General features: G+C 35.6%; 3 protein-coding genes across 10 annotated transcripts in view; 1 reads left to right on the top strand and 2 right to left on the bottom strand.

Annotated features, from left to right (window-relative positions):
- Positions 1 to 3,613, bottom strand: part of tap1 (transporter 1, ATP-binding cassette, sub-family B (MDR/TAP)) — a 30,151-nt gene extending 26,538 nt beyond the window's left edge. Inside the window, exons 1-2 of one of the 2 annotated variants that reach the window (XM_087288042.1) lie at positions 3,460 to 3,613; positions 406 to 788 (exon numbers count right to left, since the gene is read on the bottom strand). Coding sequence is in view for 1 of the 2 variants with exons in the window: in XM_087288041.1 (XP_087144167.1) it covers positions 454 to 780 (327 nt within the window). In the remaining variant the exon portion in view is untranslated. The remainder of the gene's footprint in view (positions 1 to 405; positions 789 to 3,459) is intronic. The other variant, XM_087288041.1, reaches the window with a different exon arrangement.
- Positions 3,614 to 8,972: 5,359 nt separating this feature from the next.
- Positions 8,973 to 18,688, bottom strand: LOC147840436 (uncharacterized). Of its 4 annotated transcripts, none has more exons than XR_015512202.1 (5): positions 18,550 to 18,688; positions 12,663 to 12,884; positions 11,714 to 11,754; positions 10,345 to 10,532; positions 8,973 to 10,252 (listed from the first exon to the last, which is right to left on the bottom strand). XR_015512202.1 is itself a non-coding variant. In XM_087288295.1 (5 exons), exons 2-4 carry the CDS (start codon positions 12,890 to 12,892, stop codon positions 10,495 to 10,497), a joined length of 309 nt encoding a protein of 102 aa, XP_087144421.1. In that variant the 5' UTR covers positions 12,893 to 12,942; positions 16,242 to 16,293; the 3' UTR covers positions 8,973 to 10,252; positions 10,345 to 10,494. The 4 variants fall into 4 exon arrangements, 1 of the variants encoding a protein (XP_087144421.1); XM_087288295.1 differs by lacking the exon at positions 18,550 to 18,688 and adding an exon at positions 16,242 to 16,293 and having other exon boundaries at positions 12,663 to 12,942; XR_015512200.1 differs by lacking the exon at positions 11,714 to 11,754.
- Positions 10,287 to 22,714, top strand: part of notchl (notch receptor, like) — a 31,483-nt gene continuing 19,055 nt past the window's right edge. For all 4 annotated transcript variants that reach the window (XR_015512060.1, XR_015512059.1, XM_087288016.1 and 1 more), the window contains exons 1-2: positions 10,287 to 10,499; positions 18,560 to 18,704. Coding sequence is in view for 2 of the 4 variants with exons in the window: in XM_087288016.1 (XP_087144142.1) it covers positions 10,442 to 10,499; positions 18,560 to 18,704 (203 nt within the window). In the remaining 2 variants the exon portion in view is untranslated. The remainder of the gene's footprint in view (positions 10,500 to 18,559; positions 18,705 to 22,714) is intronic.

Below are 22,714 nucleotides of genomic sequence, written 5' to 3'. Positions count from 1 at the left end.
AATATAATATAATATAATAAAATATAATATAATATAATATAATATAATATAATATAATATAATATAATATAATATAAAATAATATAATAAAACATAATATAATATAATATAATATAATATAATAAAATATAATATAATAAAATATAATATAATATAATATAATATAATATAATATAATATAATATAATATAATATAATATAATATAATATAATAAAACATAATATAATATAATATAATAAAATATAATATAATATAATATAATATAATATAATATAATATAATATAATATAATATAATATAATATAATAAAACATAATATAATATAATATAATATAATATAATATAATATAATATAATATAATATAATATAATATAATATAATATAATATAATATAATATAACACACTGTATCTTCACTTTAGACATAAAATACGTGTTAAAGCACATCTTACGCCTTGCCAAGAGTGCCAACCCCACACCAGCTCCACAGTAGACCAGCCATACGCCCAGAGGAAGGAGATATAGACTGGATAGAGAAGACCGTGGATTACAGCCGTTTGAACACCCTCCAATCCTCTCATCCACGCCGGACTGCCAGAGTAGGAGAAGGAGATGAAGAGCAGAAGACATGTTCGGATCAGTCCACCCAACCACAGCAGGATGAAGGAGTTATTGATGAAGGACGGAGACAGCTGGATGGCACCAATGGACAACACGGCGCACACGTCCAAACACAATGCCAACAGGACGAACAGAGGAACGGCCATCTTATCCTTCATCTCCAGCACTGCAGAGGGGTAATAAGACATGAAATTAAATATCAGAAACATGCCGGCTATTCCAAGATGAAAAAATAATATCGTCATTTATAAATGATCTAACAATTGTGAATGCAAGATACTGTATGTATTTCTAAATGCAAATAAGTGAAATATTTTGTGAAATAAGTGAAACATTTAGGCTATCTTAGATGAATATAAAAAGTAGTAATTTATAAATGCTATAGTGTTTCTTTAGAAAACCATACTATAGTAAAATGCATTATACTGTGTATATTTCTAAATGCAAAGAGGTTAAATAAATATCTGAAACCTTTAGGCTATTCCAAATAAAATAATACCATAGTAATTTATAAGTACTATAGGTTTTTTGTAAACCATATTATAGTAAAATGTATTATACTGTATATATTTCTATATGCAAAGAGGTTAAATAAATATCTGAAACATTTTGGCTATCCCAGATGAAAAAATACCATAGTCATTTATAAATACTGTAGTGTTTTTTTAAGCATACTATAGTAAAATGCATTATACTGTGTATATTTCTAAATGCAAATAAGAGAAATAAATATATGAAACATTTAGGCTATCCCAAATAAAAATAATACCATAGTCATTTATAAATACTGTAGTGTTTTTAAAGCATACTATAGTAAAATGCATTATACTGTATATATTTCAAAATGCAAAGAGGTTAAATAAATATATGAAACATTTTTTAAGCATACTATAGTAAAATGCATTATACTGTGTATATTTCTAAATGCAAATAAGTGAAATAAATATATGAAACTTTTAGGCTATCCCAAATAAAATAATACCATAGTAATTTAAAAATACTGTAGTGTTTTTTAAGCATACTATAGTAAAATGCATTATACTGTGTATATTTCTAAATACAAAAAAAAAGTTAAATAAATATTTGTAACATTTAGGCTATCCCAGATGAAAAAATACCATAGTAATTTATAAATACTAGTGTTTTTTTGAAGAATACAACTGTAAAATGCATTATACTGTGTATATTTCTAAATACAAAAAAAAAGTTAAATAAATATTTGAAACATTTAGGCTATCCCAGATGAAAAAAATACCATAGTAATTTATAAATACTAGTGTTTTTTTTGAAGAATACAACTGTAAAATGCATTATACTGTGTATATTTCTAAATGCAAAAAGGTTAAATAAATATATGAAACATTTAGGCTATCCCAGATGGAAAAGTAGTACTATATTAATTTACAAATTATGTAGTGTTTTTTGAAGCATACTATAGTAAAATAGATTATATTGTGTATTGTATTTCTAGTGCAAATTAGTTATATAAATATCTGAAACCTTTAGGATATCTCAAATAAAAAAAAAATAGAATAGTAATTTATAAATACTATAGTGTTTTTTTAAAGCATGCTATAGTAAAATGCATTATACTGCGTATATTTCTAAATGAAAATAAGTTAAATAAATATCTGAAATATTTTGGTTTTCTTAATGAGCTCTACTTTAATTGTGTTGACAGCTTAAATTCATTCATTCACAGCTTGTGAAATATTTCCCTTTTTAACTCATGCGTCCTCAAGGAGCGTGTTACTAAGTCAAAACATAGTATATATAGATAGTAAACTCCATTTTTCCTAATCATATGCAGTAAATAATATAAATAATATACTATAATGTGTAACGTGTAAGTTTAAACCATACATTATATTATTTACACCTTGTTTGCACATTATTTTACACTATAACATTATTTACACACAATTGTTAATGAATCATATTGTAGTATTAACCATAGTGAACCGATAAACTGTAAGAAATACTGTAGAATACATTTTTATAGACAATTTTGAAGGATGTAAACAATAACAATGATTCTTACCTGTTTCCTGTATTACATTTTTAATTTCCATAGCTTCCAAGAACCCAGAAATGTTCACATATAACACATATAATGTTCACGATAATAATGTTACGACAGCCGTTTTAACATTAAAATATGATTAAATTTCCTCTTGTTAATTTGACAAAATAGTTTGACAACAAGCAGAAAAGGTTCATGGGCCAGTGACATCGCCACAATAAAATAGTGTATAGAGTAAAATGTGGTGTATTTTAGTATAATATAGCCTATAGTTGTATAAAACTAGTATTTAGTGATTTGTTTATATAGTTGTTGTGTTACCGTAGCAAATGCAGAATTACCACAACTGATTAATTCAAGTTCTTCTTTACTAAAGTGTGGTTCAAAACTATAATTATTTATTATATTGACTATAAATTACCATCGTAATTCTTCATCTGGGATATCTTAGTTATCAAATACACTTACACTGAGGACAAAAACCTTGATTAACTTTACAAAACTTTTGTGTGAATGGTATTACAACATGACATAACCATGTTGTTACTATGCAGAAAGTAAAACCATTGTAGGGTACTTTTTGTCGGTGCTTTCGAGCAGGTAAACCAGTTTCACTTTCGCTCTCTATAATATATATTTCAATTATGTTCAGGGTGCTTTGCTTACTTAACAAATCGTTTTATACCTAAATCATTTGCTTTGTAAGACAACAAACTAAGTATGTATTGTACAGGATATTTAACACTATAAGGTCTAGCACAACAACGACTTTGAAAAGACCTGCTTTAATGCTGCTTATCATCACCTAACTTACCTTGTTAGTAGATACAACGACAACGCTGCTTTATAATATCAGGATTCAGAGTTCGCTATCGTCGTCGACATCTATTTAAAGTGTTATAGTTTAAAACTGGTAAATAGACGACAGTACTGCGCGTCAAACCTGCAGATTATCCAAATCTGAAACCGAAAGCGTGTCTGAGAGGAAAACCCAATGGCTGAGCAAAACTAATGAATATTAATTACGCAACGTGTCCTTGTTCTTCCTCATTGGCTAGCGCACACACGTTGAGAGGCCACTAGCGAATCACTGGTGACGCATGATAAATATTATAATGATGGTATTTTTGTAAAACTCCCTCACCAAACGTGTTCTTGCGTCGTCATATGCACTGTTGTAAATGTAAATCAAATCGTTTTCTTTTACCTCTTCTGCACAATTCTCTGTTTAGTCAGGGCTCGTGTGTTTTGTTGTGAGGTTTTTTTTTTCTGTGACGCTGCTTGGTTAAAATGTATGGAAAGCAAATTGGGACAAAAACTATGGAACACCATTGAGGCCAAAGGTTTTTTGGTTTACAAGTGTTCACCATAAACACTATCATGTCAATAAATAAAATGTATGCATTAATTTTCCTTTCGGCTTAGTCCCTTTATTAATCTGGGGTCGCCACTGCGAAATGAACCGCCACATATACCACATGTCTTTGAACTGTCTTGGGAAACCGGCTAAGATTGCATCACTCAACCCCTCTCCAAACCCAGAGGAAACCCACGTGAACACAGGGAGAACATGCAAACTCCACACAGAAACACCAACTGACCCAGCCGAGGCTCGAACCAGAGACCTTCTTGCTGTGAGGTGAACGTGCAACCCATTGTGCCACCGCGTCACCCCATAAAGTAAAATGTTTAACCCTAATATAAAGGAAAAATAATACTTGAAGAATTATTTGTGCTAATAGTATAACAATCACATTTTCACATTTGTTTTTACATAGAATTTTTATAGTAGACTTTACACAAAACACAAAAAGTATAAAAACAGTAAATTATGAATACACTTCAATAAAAAGAATTACTGTCTGCTTATTTTATCTGTAAGAGAGGAATTATATGATAGAGGAATCACAAAAAAATAGCAAATAATATTGTATGATGTAAGAGAGAGAGAGAATATACTATAGGGCATCCAAAAAGTATTGATAGCGCTTCACTTTTCCCGCATTTTTTTGTTACAACCTTATTCCAAAATGGATTTAATTAATCTATTTCATCAAAATTCGACATGCAATCACCATAATGACAACGTGAAAGAAGATTTTTTGAAAATGTTGCAAATTTATTACAAATAAAAAAGCTGTAAGAGCAATACCAAATAAATGAACAGCGCTTTCTGACTTCTGCTTGCAAAAGCTGCATCTAACATCTATATCTTTTTAAAATTGAGTTAAATAAAGTTTGGCAGGATATTTTCTGTGAAGGAGTTTAAACAAAAATCTCTTTAACCATGTTTGTTAATGGCGATTAGGCAGAAGTCCGCTGCTTTGTCAACAACATCCCTCATAAATTGATCCCAATATGCTATTGCATTTGGTTTTGATGCTACATCCTTCTGGAAAAGAGCTTTTATTGATCTGTTATTATTCTTACAACTATAGGAAAAGCATATTTTACCTATCGGAGAGTCGCTGGGTGAAAACTGTGGTAATAGCTACAGTGTGGTAATAGGTTTTGATGTTTATACAACATACATATTATAGGAGAGATTTCACCAAACTGCTGTGAATTTCTTTGGTGGTGTGGGAAAACTATATTTTGTTAAGAATTCCTCGTATATGAACAGAAGACCATCTGAATTAAATCACTGGTTTACCAATACAATGTTATTTCCAAATCAGTAAAAAATCAAACTATTGATTTTTGTTGATATCAAATGTCGTTGTTGTTCCAAATAAAGTAACGGTGTGGTGAAAAACTGTTTGTAAATCAAATTCCATGCTAAAAAAAAGCTTGACGGTGATATGACGAAAGTCTTACATGTATTTTGTTAATATCAAAAACTCTCTACTAGCCAGGCTTCCAGCTAACTCTATCAAGCCTCTTCAGCTGCTCACATGTATTTTGTTAATATCAAAAACTCTCTACTAGCCGGGCTTCCAGCTAACTATATCAAGCCTATCAAGCCTCTTCAGCTGCTCCAGAACGCAGCAGCACGAGTGGTCTTTAATGAACCTAAAAGAGCACATGTCACTCTGCTACTCATCCGTTTGCACTGGCTGCCAGTTGCTGCTCGCATCAAATTCAAAGCTCTGATGTTTGCCTACAAAGTGACTTCTGGCCTTGCTCCTTCTTATCTGCTCTCACTTCTGCAGATTTATGTGCCCTCTAGAAACTTGCGTTCTGTGAATGAACTTCGCCTCGTGGTTCCATCCCAAAGAGGGAAGAAATCACTTTCGCGAACGCTCGCGCTCAATCTGCCCAGTTGGTGGAATGAACTCCCTAACTGCATCAGAACAGCAGAGTCACTCACTATTTTCAAGAAACGACTAAAAACTCAACTATTTAAACTCCACTTCACTTCCTAATCTGCAATTGCCTCTCTGGATATCACACTAACTGTACCCAAAAAAAATAAAAAATAAAAAAAATTACTAATACTTTCCTTCTTAGACTTTACAGACCTGAAACTTGCCTATAGCACTTATTCATTGTTGCTCTTAGTTGTGTAAATTGCTTCCTTGTCCTCATTTGTAAGTCGCTTTGGATAAAAGCGTCTGCTAAATGACTAAATGTAAATGTAAAATTACAAGTAGCCCAAACAAACTAAACTAAATCAAATAAGGAGAATCAAATTCCAAGTAGAGGTTAAATATTTAACACGTCTAATCCAGCTGATTTTAAATGTGTAATTTGGTATAGAGAAGTCCAGAAAATCTCTCTAGTAAACAGTATTCCCAACCACAGCATTAGATCCCCACCTAGTGGTCTATTATAAGAACTGCTATACTACAGTGATATGTTGGTCTTTTTAAGGCAGGGGTCACCTAACTTGTTCCTGGAGGGCCGGTGTCCTGCAGATTTTATCTCCAACCCTAATCAAACACACAAGAACAACCTGATGAAGGGGTATACTTAAAACACCCAGGCAGGTGTGTTGAGGCAAGTTGGAGCTAAACCCTGCAGGGACACCGGCCCTCCAGGAGATTGGTGAACCCTGTTTTAAGGGATCCTTGGTTTAGGGCAGGGGTCACCAAACTTGTTCCTGGAGAGCTGGTGTCCTGCAGATTTTTGCTCCAACCCTAATTAAACACACCTGAACAAGCGAATCAAGGTCTTACTAGATATACTTGAAACACCCAGGCAGGTGTGTGGAGCTAAACCCTTCAGGGACAACGGGCCTCTAGGACCAAGATTGGTGACCCCTGGTTTATAGAAAACATTTTTTTCTTCATATTTTTAATTATTTGTAACCTTTATAAATATTTACTCCATCTTTAGCTAATCTTGGCCTATAGCTTATATCGTAGCTCCCAATTTTCATAGTTAATCAAGTCACAAAAACGAGTAAAACTATCGTCATTACTGTGAACTTGTGTGACATCCGGTTTCAACCCAATTAAATTCTTTGCTCCTGTTATAGTTTGAGCCAAAAATAGGTCAGATGGGCATAAATATGTTTCCTTTAAGTTGCACAAGGCTTAAATTCTCGATTACAAAAAATAAAAATTAAGCATACGAATGAATTAAACAATTCAACCATATGAAATTATACAATAAAACCATACCAACATGTTCAGAAAAACATCCTGCTTGTTGCACAAGACTCTGTTTTTGGAATTAGCACTTTATTTATTTTATAATATTTTTTCAATAACTTTTATTGTAAAAATGGTTCAATTAAACTCTGACACCATTTCAGATAAAGTATTCATAGCAACTCTAAAATTGTCAGAATATTATTCTCTATGATGCACAAGCTTTGTTTGTTAGTCTTTGTTGATTTTATGTACAGCGCTGAATTCATATTTTCAGTATATCGGATACACTGTAAACCAATGAATTAAACTGACACCACTTAAGATAAAATATACAAATCAACTCTAAAATTGTCTAAATATTATTCTGCTTTTCTTATAACTTGAACCGGACATTGAACGTGACTTTCTAAGAGTTATGTATGGTTTAATGTTAATGCATTCACTTCACTGGTTGGATAGTTAATGCCATTTTCTAAATGTTATATGCCTTTATCAAAACAGTAGCCTGTGCTAAATGCATGTCTAAACTGGAACTACAACTGACAGCGAGATTTCCCAGGAGAAACCAGATGTAATTTGCAGTGCAATTCTGATATAGTTACATATAACACTTTTCAAAAACCTTATTTATTTATTTATTTGATTAAGAGTTTTAATGCTCTGGAGAGAAATTAAGATATATTTGTAACAACTACTTATTTGTTGGAACATTTTATTATTGTCAACCAAATACCTTTAAAGGGCACCTATGGTAAAAAATCTACTTTTCAAGCTGTTTGGACAGATCTGTGTGTTGGTATAGTGTATAGACCGTCATACTGGGGTTATATGAACACACCCAGTCCTTTTTTTTTCAATTTAACAACAAAAAAAGGGTCGGCCAATTGGAGCTGTTTTCAAATCGATCGCACCATTACGTAGGTGTGCGATCCCCCCGCCCACCGAATTGATTGACAGCTGCGCGCATTAACATGTTCCGGTAGTCGCGTGTATATGTCAACAAGACCACACAGACATACGCAAAGCAACCGGGAATAAAAGCTCTGTTCTATTCGCTAGGATCAGCAATCACCATCAAATGTGATTAAGAGTAAGTTTCACATGTTTAAAGTGTTTTAAAACAGAGTATGTGTGTAATTAATTACAGCGTTTTACTTCAGCTTTACTTCATCAGCACAGCTGCGTGTCAGAACAATTATAAAAGAAGACGCTTCAATCCCAGTTTGTGGAAGTTAAATCAGGTTTATTTTGTACATTAGCATAACAGATATCCACACTTGAGGTTAGCCTTAACTAAGCTAAGCGCGCTCTGTCTGTCTGTCTGCCTGCGTGTGTGTGTGTGTGTGTGTGTGTGTGTGCTCGCGCGCGTTAACTTTGTAACGATATTGTGTGTGACTCATCAATGCAACTTCACAATACTGATTAGTAAAGGTTAGTTCTTACTGTAGTATCTCACAAACGCTACGTGAGACCTCCTTCCTTTAAGTCTGTCTGTTGTCTGACGCAGCTGAGGGAAGAGGCATGTAGAAACAGTGGGCGGGAAAGACTCGTCTTAAAGGCGCAGTACGACAAAACCACCCCCTGCTGGAAATCAGTATAAGACAGCATCTTGTAAAAGGTATAATGAAAAAATCTGATGGGTATTTTGATCTGAAACTTTATATACACATTCTAGAGACGCAAAAGACTTATATTAAATCTGAAAAAAGGGGTAACCTAGGTGCCCTTTAATGTTATGACAATACAGGGTACAGTGAGCTCTGGGACAAATGAAAACACAATTCAGGTGTTAAGAAAGAAAACTTTATTCTGTTTGATTTGCAAACTCATCTAAAAACAACAAACTGAATCATTAAATCCCGGTTGTCTTGAGTTGTTTTTGAGTTGTTGTCTTGAGTGCTCTATTTGCTCAATAATCCTGGCCTGCTGAAAAACAAAGCAAAACATGAAACAGTTCACACAAAGGCCCTATTGTCTATTTTAGACTATAGTAAATTAAAGTTTTAAACTATAGTTTAAAATAGAAGCTAAATGTGGGCCATGCTGCTCCCACCCACCGTAACCCTGGCAGCAGGCTAGGCTGCACGAACGCCTTGCCCCAGAGAGTGCACGAGCTATCCGGGTGCCAGTGCGTGCCAGTGTTCACTGGAATGTTGCTCAGCGGCACATTTCGAGCAACAAACATGTAATATTCCCCGCGATGTTGCATTTACGTACGCAAACGTACGATTCCACCATTTTGGAAAGTGATCGGCCATCCATTGGATCTCATTACTGTCGCGATGGCAAGCAGCTGCTTTGTTTTTTATTTATTTATTTAAAAAGCGCATTCAAGCTATGATACGACCTGAAAGACGACAATACAACACTTACTATCACAATCATAAGCACTTTAAATAGTTTATTTTACAGACTTATAATATGCTGTTGTTCTATTGGAGTTTTCATTCCAAAATGGCCGTCGCGCCCTCTAGTGGCCGTTTCCCAAATTACACAAGAGTGTCGCCTTGGTGATTTTATGCTCTTTGCTCCCGCCCACAATTGTCAGCGCTACCAAGCCGACCAATCACAGAGCTTGTGCTATGCGTCATTGCGACGTGTAGTTACATTTTTTTAAAGGTGCGAGTCAGCGACGCTGACACTTTTTTTCTTTGTTTGCTTTTGGTAAAGTAAAATAAAATCTATTAATGTTTGTACAATATGATTAGTTTTACATACATTTAAAACTAAAACTGTGAAAAAATAAAAATACCATTTTAAACAATAGTGTGAGTGTCAATCTTCAACACAAACTGCTGAGAAAAGAAACACACTTTAGCACGCATAATAAAATCAGATATTATGTCTAGTTTGAACACAAGGAAGTGAAGGCTTTTTTGTGCGGCATTGTTCGATTGTCCTGTCAAATTTCCTTCGACACAATTCGCGCCGCACAATAATTCATAAACAGTCTCAAAGGTAGCTCAAACTCCTGCGATAAAGCTGACCTTTCAGACTCGCACACACACACATTCACTCCTATTCTTCTCCACACAGTGGCAGGAAGTCGTCCATATTTCCGTCGCGCTCCTGAAAAAAAGTGAGGAAACCGTTGAACATTCACACACTTCACAACGTTTTACTGCACTGATAACACGTCTGAGGAGAGCATCTGAACACACCAGAGAAGCAGATGAGAGGATTTGCTGATTCACACACATTTTAGGAGGATTCGTGAAGAGGATCTGGAGCCCTGAATCTGCTTCTGTGGTTTCTGTCATGCACTTGATACTGAGGTTTACCTTCATACTGTGGTCTCTGTGCAGATCCGCTCAAGGTGAGTCCAGGACTGCTTGGAGATAGTAAGACACTGAGAGAAAAAAAAAAAAAAAAAAAAAAGATGAATTGGATTTACTCTCTTTTTTTATTAAGGTAAGTGGTTGCAAGCAATTTATTTGGGGTGAATTTAAATAAATTATATTTTGAAATGTTAATTTGATTAAATCCAGCCCTTATAAGTTGTTTAAAACTACTTACCTTAAAAATAAATGCAACAACTATGAATAATTTATTATTGATTACTGATAATTGCTTTTATAATGGTATAAAATTGAAAATAAATGCATAAATATAAATTGCTAATAAATTTAATTGTAAGTTACAATTAATAAGGTATAAAATTCAAGTAAAAAAATTAAAATAAAGCAATATTTGCTTTATTTATAGCTTCAAAAATGGACTTGTTCGCGTGGGTTTCCTCCAGGTTACCCCACAGTCCAAAGACATGTAGTATAGATGAATTGAAGAAGCTAAATTGGCCGGAGTGTATGAGTGTGTACGGGTGTTTCCTAGTACTGGGTTGCAACTGGAAGGATATCCGCTGGGTAAAATATAGGTTGGAATACTTGGTGGTTCATTCCGCTGTGGTGACCCCTGATAAATAAGGGATTTAATCGAAGGAAAATGATTGAATGAATGAATGAATTACTTGAATGGAGGCCAGCTAGTGAAGTGCTGTGCAGGTAAACCTCACTCCTCTGACCTCTAAGACAGACAGACACTAGAGGCCATAGTCTTTAGCCTCCTTGGTAGAGCAACCAACTCCAATGCGGAAGGTCGCAGGTTGGATCCCAACTCGGAGCAGGTTAGGTGATGTAGGACCAGCGGGGGTTACACTTTTTTTTTTTAAATTTATTATTATTTTTTATTTATTTTTTTATTAATGTCAGGGTATAACAACATCATACAAGATTGTTACAAAAAGTGTACATGAGTTTTACAAAGGAGAAAAGCATTAAATAAGCACAAAGGAGAAAAGAAAACAACAACAACAAAAAACAAATAATATTAACTTGTGCTAAGAAAATTAAAAAAGGAAAATAAGTTAACAGTTCTAATGGCTTTACGATTTTTAGAGGAAGCAATAGTTCTAAAGTAGTTGAATTTCCTTTTCAAAGACAATAAAACAAGGTATACGCTGAGAGAATTTACAGCGGTGTATATGAAATTTAGCAAGGATTAGAAGGAGATTAATTATAAAATATTCCTTACTTTTCTCATCAGGTGTATTGAAAAAAACCCAACAGGACATCCTTAAAAGATAACAAGAATACTGTTACTATCTTGCGATGAATATCCAAGGAAAGTTCAATCCAAAAGCATTGTGTATGAGTGCTTGTGATAAAAAACATATCTTTCCTACTGAAGTTTCCAAGGGGTGCAATGGCATGACTAAACACTGGATACTCCACCATAGCCTTTAAAAAGCATTATAACAACTTTGAATTGCAACTGGGTGGTCTCCCTTTTCTACTGATTAATAACTATAAGATTGATAGAATCCCTTATAAAATATCAAATTTTCATAAGCAAGCTTTACTTGTATGGTCCCTGATTTACAAACACAACATTTCTCCTCATCAGTATTTTATCTGGAACAATAAGGACATTCTGTATAAAAATAAATATTTATTTTTTTAATGGTTGGTTTGAAAAACATATTTTGAATATCTCATATATTTTATTCGGAAGGTTTTCTTTTAAATTATAAAGAGTTTTTATGCAAGTTTGGTTTCCCGGTAACTCCAAAAGAATTCTCCATTGTAATGGGCGGGGGTTTAATTCTAGCATTTTTCAAATTGGAACATTTGTATATAGAAATTGTAAATAAACTTCACAAAGAGTACAAAAACACAGCAAATAACAGATAATTATGGATAAAATGTAAGGAAAATTTGTATTTTCTTTAAATATCTGATTTTATTTTATCTCCAAATGAGAGAGGAATAGTAGAACATTGCGTGAGAGTAATACACTGAGAAGAAATGAGTGTAGATATAATTATCATATATATCAAACACTGCGAGTAGCTCATGGATAATTACAAAAAACTCAATCAAAAAAGGTTTGATTTAAGCATTTTGAAGAAGAAAAAGTTCACTAGAGTAAATAAATCTTGTCAAATGTAATCATATTTGTATCTACAACTCTGAAAAATCACCTTGAAAGCTGTAGCGAGAGCTGTTGTGCGGGTTGGTTTTCCTCCAGCCTGCACCTGTGACAGCTTTTGTCCCTCATCACTGCACTAATGCCCTTCAGCTTCATCCACTCCCATTTCCTGTTCCTGTTCGTCTCTTCTGGTAACTTCCTGTTTGTGTCATGGCTCTGCTTCCTGTTTCTGCTGGTATTCAGGTCAATGATCGGCTCCTCCAGCAGGACGACACTGCACATGTAGAAAACACACTTAAAAACACACTCGACATGAGAGGATCAGCGTGACGCTCGACATGTTGCGAAACTCGAGAGCTTGCAAATGTAAATGTGAGCACTTGTGATAATAATATTTGTATGTGTAGGTTGAAATGTACACTTACAGCTCTGATGTGAACAGCTGAAATCCTCGATTTGCACACACACACAACAACCCACACACTTGTGTTTTAAATTGGAAGTTGCAGATTAATAGTTGTGTATTTGTAAAATGTCATTCACAAATACAAAGTGACAGACACATGTGTGCACGGCAAATTTGATTGCATCTTTGCTCTACAACCACAGGTCGGCACTCACAACCTCTCAGATTCGTCAGTACAACTACAAATCTCCCGCGCTCTGACTTTTGCAACACATCTCCCGCGATCTCTGTAGCAGAACTCATCTGTGCACTCGCAGATGCAGAGGCGTGAGCAGCGCGGGGCGGGGGAGGGGCGGGGCAGGTGTAAAGCTGTTTGATTGGCTGAAGCCTGACCAATGAACAATGCCAGCAGCCAACAGGACTGAGGTGCAAAATAATCATTTCCCACGATTATTTCATTAGTTAGGGTTTATTTAAACTCTTTTCTGAAGAGATTCTTGTTAAAAATCATAAATTCTACTGTAATGTACATACCAGTAAAAGAGCAGCAAAGCCAGTTTATTGGCTACAGCCAGCCAATGAGAATATGAGATGGGGCGTTTCTGTTTGTCAGCACACAGGGCAGCTCACGTTGTTGGAGGCCTCGAGCAATCAGAGGGTAAGTTATGATTTTTTAATAATTATCTATATGTTCAATACTGTTAGCTAAGCTAAGGACTGTGCTGGGTGCTTCTCTTCTTTGTTTCTTATATAAGAAAACAGTTATGAGTTATGTAGGAGTTGCTTTCAATCATGTTATATGGTTCTAAAGATACGATTCAACCCACATGAAATAAGAAGTTGTAATAGCATTTATAGTAAACAATATTACGTTTTTGAACCATACTAACTATAGTAAACTGTATTATACTGTATATATTGCAGTATCTACAACTTTGTTAATGAATGCAACAGCACACTGTAGTATTAACTAGCATGAACTTTAATGAATTGAAGTATATATGTAAAACCTAATACATTTTAAAGCAGTTTCATTTCTTTCTAATTTATACATCTACATGCATTACATCTGATTTAGGTCCACTACTTGCATCCTTCAACATGATATGTGTGTTCAAAGGAAGAGCAACTAGGTGAGGGAGACAGTGTCCATCGCTCGGCAGAGGGTCCACTTTGAGCATCTCATCTGCAGGGTTAAGCAACATAAGCTGAACAGTCATCATCTCTCTCTATTACAGCGAGCATCAACCAGCTTTACACAATGGCTTGCTTTCTGACCATTAGTAAAGGCTTGAGCAAAGTATTAAAGAGGAGATAACATTTGATGGGTACTAATGAAGTTGGATTTACCACCTCCATCTCATTATGAACAAGGAAAAACCCTGAAATATTTCAATACAAGTAACTAGACATTTGCACTGCACTTATTTGGACTGTAAATTTTATTTGACAAATTACATTCCCTTACAGAACAGGTGTCAAACTCAGTTCCTGGAGGGCTGCAGCTTTGCAAAGTTTAGTTCTAACCCTAATTAAACACACCTGATCAAACTAATTGAGTCCTTCAGGTTTGTTTGAAACTTTCACTTAAGTGTTTTGAAGCAGGGTTGCAACTAAAAACGTGCAGGGTTACGGCCCTTCAGGAACTGAGTTTGACACCCCTGCCTTACAGTAAAGTGTAAAAATACTACATTAAACAATTATCAAAATAAAAGTTGTGTTTGTGGGTGAGTGTGTGTTTTGTTCAAATCTGTAGTCATCTTGGCAAGAAAAAAGAGAAAATAAAGTCGGCTTCCTCTTGAATGATCTGAATTATTTTGAAGTGTTTGTAGATGAGCTGGATCATCATGTCATCTTTAGCATAAATAACATCCTTTTCAAGCTATGCAGCTTCTCTGAGTTCCTCATCGACTTGAAACATCCTGATCTCTCCTGTCACTCCATCCTTACAGGAAACTGAGAAATAAAGGTAGTAACTTTCATAATTAAAAAAGTGATATAAAGGACACACTGTACACAAACATGTAAATAGATAGATGGATAGATAGATATGATGCAGGTTATAATAACAAAAACCAGTATGATCTGTAAGAAACTGAAACGCCTAGTGTTATTTTTAATTGCTATTAATGTGTGTGTGTGTGTGTAAATATACTTCAATTCATTAAAGTTCATGCTAGTTAATACTACAGTGTGCTGTTGCATTCATTAACAAAGTTGTAGATACTGCAATATATACAGTATAATACAGTTTATTATAGTTAGTATGGTTCAAAAACGTAATATTGTTTACTATAAATGCTATTACAACTTATTTCATGTGGGTTGAATCGTATCTTTAGAACCATATAACATGATAGAAAGCAACTCCTACATAACTCATAACTGTTTTCTTATATAAGAAACAAAGAAGAGAAGCACCCAGCACAGTCCTTAGCTTAGCTAACAGTATTGAACATATAGATAATTATTTAAAAATCATAACTTACCCTCTGATTGCTCGAGGCCTCCAACAACGTGAGCTGCCCTGTGTGCTGACAAACAGAAACGCCCCATCTCATTGGCTGGCTGTAGCCAATAAACTGGCTTTGCTGCTCTTTTACTGGTATGTACATTACAGTAGAATTTATGATTTTTAACAAGAATCTCTTCAGAAAAGAGTTTAAATAAACCCTAACTAATAAAATAATCGTGGGAAATGATTATTTTGCACCTCAGTCCTGTTGGCTGCTGGCATTGTTCATTGGTCAGGCTTCAGCCAATCAAACAGCTTTACACCTGCCCCGCCCCTCCCCCGCCCCGCGCTGCTCACGCCTCTGCATCTGCGAGTGCACAGATGAGTTCTGCTACAGAGATCGCGGGAGATGTGTTGCAAAAGTCAGAGCGCGGGAGATTTGTAGTTGTACTGACGAATCTGAGAGGTTGTGAGTGCCGACCTGTGGTTGTAGAGCAAAGATGCAATCAAATTTGCCTTGCACACGTGTGTCTGTCACTTTGTATTTGTGAATGACATTTTACAAATACACAACTATTAATCTGCAACTTCCAATTTAAAACACAAGTGTGTGGGTTGTTGTGTGTGTGTGCAAATCGAGGATTTCAGCTGTTCACATCAGAGCTGTAAGTGTACATTTCAACCTACACATACAAATATTATTATCACAAGTGCTCACATTTACATTTGCAAGCTCTCGAGTTTCGCAACGGATTTACCTTCATAGTGACGCTTCATGTTCTGACAAAATTCTTGAGAAATAATTATAACTGCACATCCTGTGGGGGTCAAACTGACCCGCGGAGTGTGTTTGTGATGTAACCGATGGTTAAAACCTGGTTTACATTGAAGTGAAAACATTTTTTAAACTATCACTTTCAATTTTACAGAGGAGGAAATTATTTTTAGTAACCAAAAAGATCTGAGCTGATTTATCATTTGTAGGAAAAAACAAACGTTGATTTGTAAATTCTTTCCTCATATTAAAGAAGTTATTTACCGGTTAAATGTATATACACTCACCGGCCACTTTATTAGGTACATCTATCCAACTGCTTGTTAACGCAAATTTCTAATCAGCCAATCACATGGCAGCAACTCGATGCATTTAGGCATGTAGACATGATCAAGACAGTTTAAATCAGAATGAGGAGCAAAGGTGATTAAAGTGACTTTGAACACGTCAAACCTTGGGGCAGATGGACTACGGCAGCAGAAAACCACACCGGGTGCCTCTCCTGTCAGCTAAGAACAGAAAACTGAGGCTACAATTCACACAGGCTCACCAAAATTTATTGTTAAATTAACAATTTTCAGCATAAACAAGTACAACCCATTTTGAAAATAATTATTTTTATCAATTTCTCATTGAATATAAGTCATCTATTTTGGTGCATCTGAACAGAACAGATTTATTAAATGGATATATATTTTTCCTAAATAATATTTTAAAATTACAAGCTACAAAATTCTATTTAATATTGTTTCTAATATATACATTTGGGCTACTAATTTTTGGACCATTATCGTAAATTATTTTGTTAGATTAGCTCCAGATTTGGCTAATTATACAGTTGAATTCAGAATTATTAGCCCCCCTGTTTATTTTTTCTTCAATTTCTGTTTAACGCAGAGAAGATTTATTTGACGCATTTTTAAACATAATAATTTTAGTAACTCATTTCTGAAAGCTTATTTATTTGATCTTTGCCATGATGACAGTAAATAACATTTCATCATTTTGGAATCATAAGGTTCTATCTGCGTTCTGAATGATTTTGAGATATTGAGCTTCAAAGTTATTGCATTCCATATAGTAAACAGTATGTGTGTAACATTTGCTTTTAAATAAAAAGTTTTAAAATGTAAACAACTTTTAAAAAACATCCCATAATCTAAATAAGTTGTCATTTAATAAGAATATGTCAATTACTCAATTTTGACAAAAATGTCAGATAGAACCTTATAATTCTAAGGTGACGATTTTACTAGATTTTTTTCAAGACAATTCTACACAGCTTAAAGTGACATTTAAAGGCTTAACTAGGTTAACTAGGCAGGTTAGGGTACTTAGGCAAGTTATTTTATAATGATGGTTTGTTCTGTAGACTGTCGAAAAAATGTATAGCTGAAAGGGGCTAATAATATTGACCTTAAAATGGTGTTTAAAAAATTAAAAACTGCTTTTATTTTAGTCGAAATAAAACAAATAAGACTTTCTCCAGAAGAAAAAATATTATCCGACATACTGTGAAAATTTCCTTGCTCTGTTAAACATCATTTGTGAAATATTCAAAAAAAGAAAAAGGATTTTAAAGATGGGCTAATAATTCTGAACTCGACTAACATTCATTCATTCATTCATTCATTTTCTTGTCGGCTTAGTCCCTTTATCAATCCGGGGTCGCCACAGCGAAATGAACCGCCAACTTATCCAGCAAGTTTTTACGCAGCGGATGCCCTTCCAGCCGCAACCCATCCCTGGGAAACATCCACACACATTCACACACACTCTCATACACTAAAGACAATTTAGCCTACCCAATTCACCTGTACCACATGTCTTTGGACTGTGGGGGAAACCGGAGCACCCGGCGGAAACCCACGCGAAGGCAGGGAGAACATGCAAACTCCACACAGAAACAGCAACTGAGCCGAGGTTCGAACCAGCGACCCAGCGACCTTCTTGCTGTGAGGCGAATGTGCTACCCACTGGGCCACTGCCTCGCCCAACTCGACTAACATTTTTTAAAATAATAACTTTTTGTTCTGCAACATTGACAGTAATAAGAACTATTATAAGGTGCATCATATCATAATATTAAAATAATTTCAAATATAATGGCACTAAAGCCTCAAAATCCAGCTTTGGCTCACATTACATGTATAAAAATAGTCATTTAAAATCAGACATATTTCACTGCTTTTACTTTTACTTTATGATCAAATAAATGCAGTCTTGTTGAGCATAAGAGACTCCTTTCACGAACAAATTTAAAAAACCTTTATAACTAATCAACAGTTATATTTTTCACTTGCCCCAAAAAAGGATCCCCCAATGAGCCGTACAGCAGCTGTCCGGCAGGAAAGTCGTGTCAGGCCAGGTTTGGAAATGGAGTGTGTGATCAGGACTGCTCGACTTCTGACTGTCTGAGAGATGGATTCGACTGCCTCAAAGACAAAGGCACCTGCGTGTGAGAAACGAGCACAACACACACACATGCTAAAATCACCTCAACACACACACTAATACATGGTTGCCCAAACTCAGTCCTGGAGGGGCAGTGTCCAGCCTATTTTAGTTCTGACCCAATTAAACACACCTGAACCAGCTAATCAAGCTCTTTTAGGTATCCTAGAAAGCTCAGGCAGATGTGTTGAAGAAATTTGGAGCTTAAATATGCAGGACACCTGCCCTCCAGGACCGAGTTTGGACACACCTGCACTAATACCAATCAATACCTATAGAATCCTAACCAGCAGTATCTCTATAAAGTGTTATATACAATCAAGGCAAGTTTGATTTTACATATCATGACCCCTTTAATTGCACACTATGCAAGTAAGTAAGTAAAGGTTTATTTATATAGCACCTTTCCCAGATATTGGGCCCTATCATACACCTGGCGCCATGTGGCGCAAGCTGCGGTGCAATAGTCTTTTGCTAGTTTCAGCTTGGCGCAAGAGTCGTTTTGAGGCGTTGCGCTATGCTGTTTAAATAGCAAATGCATTTGCGCTCATATGTGCGCCCATAGGCGTTCTGGTATAAAAAGGAAGGCGTTCTGAGGCGCACTGCTGGCGCGTTGCTATTTTGAGAAACTAAAATAGATTTTTCATTAGACCAAAAAAAACCCGGTCTAAACTCCGGCGCAGAGTTGCGCCTCGCTTACACACTGCTTAATACGCACAAGAGATCAATAGGCAAATATCTTTACATATGAAAAAAATTTAATATTAAGGATATATATATAGGATATAATAAGGATAGATATAGGATATAAATATAAAGAATTAAAATATTACAAAACATATTATTTTCTAGCTACATAAATATGAAAAATCACTGCTTTTATGTCTTCTTCATCTCGGGAGGCTTTTTCAGTTCATTCATAATAATTTGCTTTTGTATAATGTTATTATTATTAGCAGTATTATTTATTATATCCATATTTATATTTGTTTTATTAAAAACAAGCTTAGATTTGTCCACCTGCAGGTTTTAGATCATATGGGGCACAGCATGTGTTTCAGGATATAACTCAGGTTTTTGAACACAATTCGTTAATATTGTTCTTTTTTTCGTTTGCTGGAAATAAAAAACTGATTTTAGAAATAGTTTTGAAACGAATATATGCGCTTAACAAACGCAATTAATTATTTATAGACTAATTGATGTCTGTGCGTAAAGGTTTCCCTATCCAAGAGCAAAAGTGAAAGTAATCCATTATCTCTCATTCTCACGCAGTAGATGCTCTGTTTAACAGTCTTCTGTTAAAAAACTGTTAACTGTTTGCTAGTGAAATGCTCAGTTTTTCCACTTAGACTTACTTTACGTCCTGTAAATAGCGAATGCGCTCTTGGCGCGACGCAGCTGGCTCTTAAAGGTAATGGGAGATGAGACTCTGATTGGTTTATTCTCAAAACACACCTATAACTTATTGAGAAAATAAACTCAACCCTTTTAGACCATGCGCCTTGGCGCAAAGCGGATTTTCCCGTCCTTAAATGATCAAAAATGCGTTCTGACACGCCCTGAAAGCATTTGCGCCCTGCGTTTTGCGCTCTGCGCAATGAACTCAAAATAGTCCATTGAGTCACAAAGTGCTTTACAATAACAGAAAACAAGTTAAAGAACATATCAATAAAAGAAAAACATGGTGACGCCTGCTTCAAAAAAAAGTATGTGGCTTTTATATGGAATTCTATGGAATAAAACAGGAGATTACAGTATGTGTGCAGAAATACACTTACTATGTTTACTATGTTCTGAGAGCTGAGATGCATTATTTTTTTATTTTCATAGACATATCAAGGTAAGTTTGCAAAGATCTGTCTTACACACTCTCTCACACACACACTATACTCCATACACAGTCCAGTAACTAAGCGTTTTTTGCATTGTAACTGATGATCAGTGGTGCAATGACTACTGAAAATCCTACTTAAGTAAAAGTACTATTACTTGCCTACAAATGTAGTGCAAGAAGAGTAAAAGTGTCTGTTGTAAATATTACTCAAAGTACGAGTTTAAGGGCCTACTCACACTATGCCATCCGTACCGTGCCCAGGCCCGTTTCCCGGATCGTTTGAGAAGTGTGAGTGCGCTGAATCGGGCTCAAGCACAGTTTACTTGACCGGCCCTGGCCCGGTTGGAAGAGGTGGGCCTTAGCGCGGTTCACTAGGGCTTTGGAGCGGTACACTTGTAGTGTGAGTGCAAAACGCGCCAAAGCCCGAAACTTTTAAGGGGCTGTTTCATATGGATTTATTAATCAATATTACTGTTCAGTGAATGCAAACTGCCGTAGTTTATTAAAGACGCAAACCCCTCACTGCATGACAGCTGCGCACTGTCAGCAGACCTCCTCATTCCTGCAGCGAGAGGACTTTATGACTGTTTATGAGCGCCAAAAGTGGTGGATCTGTTCGGCGAATTATCTGACTGCGTGTCACCGCATCCCTAAGGACTGTTTGGCGAAATATTTGACTGCATGTCACTGCATATCAAACGACTGACACGATATAACTAGAGAACTCTCCACCGTGCTGCTGAGTGAGAGATGCCCAGCAGACACACTACATCTTAAGGCATTATTATTAGGTTAGATTTAGGTTGTGATGTCAGGTAAGCATATAAGGACGACGTCATTTTGATGTCCAATAATGTCATCAAATGACGTTGATATTTAGTTGATTTTAGGTTATTAGAAAGTAGACAAAGATCAATCCTAAACCAACATCATATTGACGTCAAATACTGACATTTATTCATCAGGTGTAGCAACCAAAATCCAAAGTCTGATAGACGTTGACATCTTGTGCCTGCTGGGTGTTTAGGGTCATCATACAGTAAACATCCGTCATCTTCTCATCAGTGACATGCATCTAAACAGTCTCTGGGTCAATGCGTGTAAAGATTTTGGACAATCCCCATGTCTTGAGTTCATTATGATGTGATTTACCTTCTATGTGTGATTTGAGTGGACGGGAATCACAGGACAGATTTTTCTAATGCCCATAGACAAGAAATAATAAAGTAGTGACTGCAGGTTGAAGAAATATAGTGGAGTAAAAGTTCAGATACCGCACTAAAAATGGACTCAAGGGAAAGTAAGTGCCTACTCACACTATGCTATCCGAACCGTGCCCAGGCCCGTTTCCAGGATCGTTTGAGAAGTGTGAGTGCTTTGAATTGGGCTCAGGCACGGTTTACTTGGCCGACCCTGGCCAGGGTGAGCGCGGTTCACTTGGGCTTTAGCGCGGTACGCTTGTGTGTGAGTGCAAAACGTGCCAGAAACTGAAAGCGAGACGTGACTTTTAAGGGACTCTTTAATTTGCATTAATTCATCATTCTTACTGTTCAGTAAATGCAAACTGTCATAGTTTATCAAAGACGCAAACCCCTCACTGCACGACAGCTGCACCTTCAGCAAACCTTCAGCACGAGGACTTTATGATTGTTTATGAGCGTCAAAAGTGGCTGATCTGTTCGGCAAAATATTTGACTGCGTGTCGCTGCATATCAAACGACTTAAATGATATAAAGAAATCTCCACTGTGCTGAGCGAGAGCGCGTACTGAACAGCGCATCATCGATGACGTAAGCGTGCCCAGGCCTGAATGTAATGTGAGTGCGGGCCGTCCGGGGAGACGGGAGGGGGACAAGCGTGCTTTGGCCTGATTCAAGGCAACTGTACATGGTGTGAGTACAGCCTAAAAGTACACATTTATAAAACGACTACTCAATTACAGTAATTTGAGTATTTGTAATTTGTTACTTCACACCACTGCTGATGATCAACAATAAAAATGACAAATTTTACCTCTTCCCTACAGGCAAAACCACCATCAATCAAGAATGTATGATAATATGGTGTCATGGCTTTGTAATTAAAAAAATACCATTATAATGGAAGTCTAGAGTATATTGTTGATTTAAAAAAAAAAAAAAAACGGAGATATGTGTCAAAATAAGATTTATCACCAA

The sequence above is a fragment of the Danio rerio genome, chromosome 16 (assembly GCF_052040795.2).
Source record: "Danio rerio strain M-AB ecotype USA chromosome 16, GRCz13ab, whole genome shotgun sequence".
NCBI classification, from domain to species: domain Eukaryota; kingdom Metazoa; phylum Chordata; class Actinopteri; order Cypriniformes; family Danionidae; genus Danio; species Danio rerio.
This window is presented reverse-complemented; position numbering and strand designations above follow the sequence as displayed.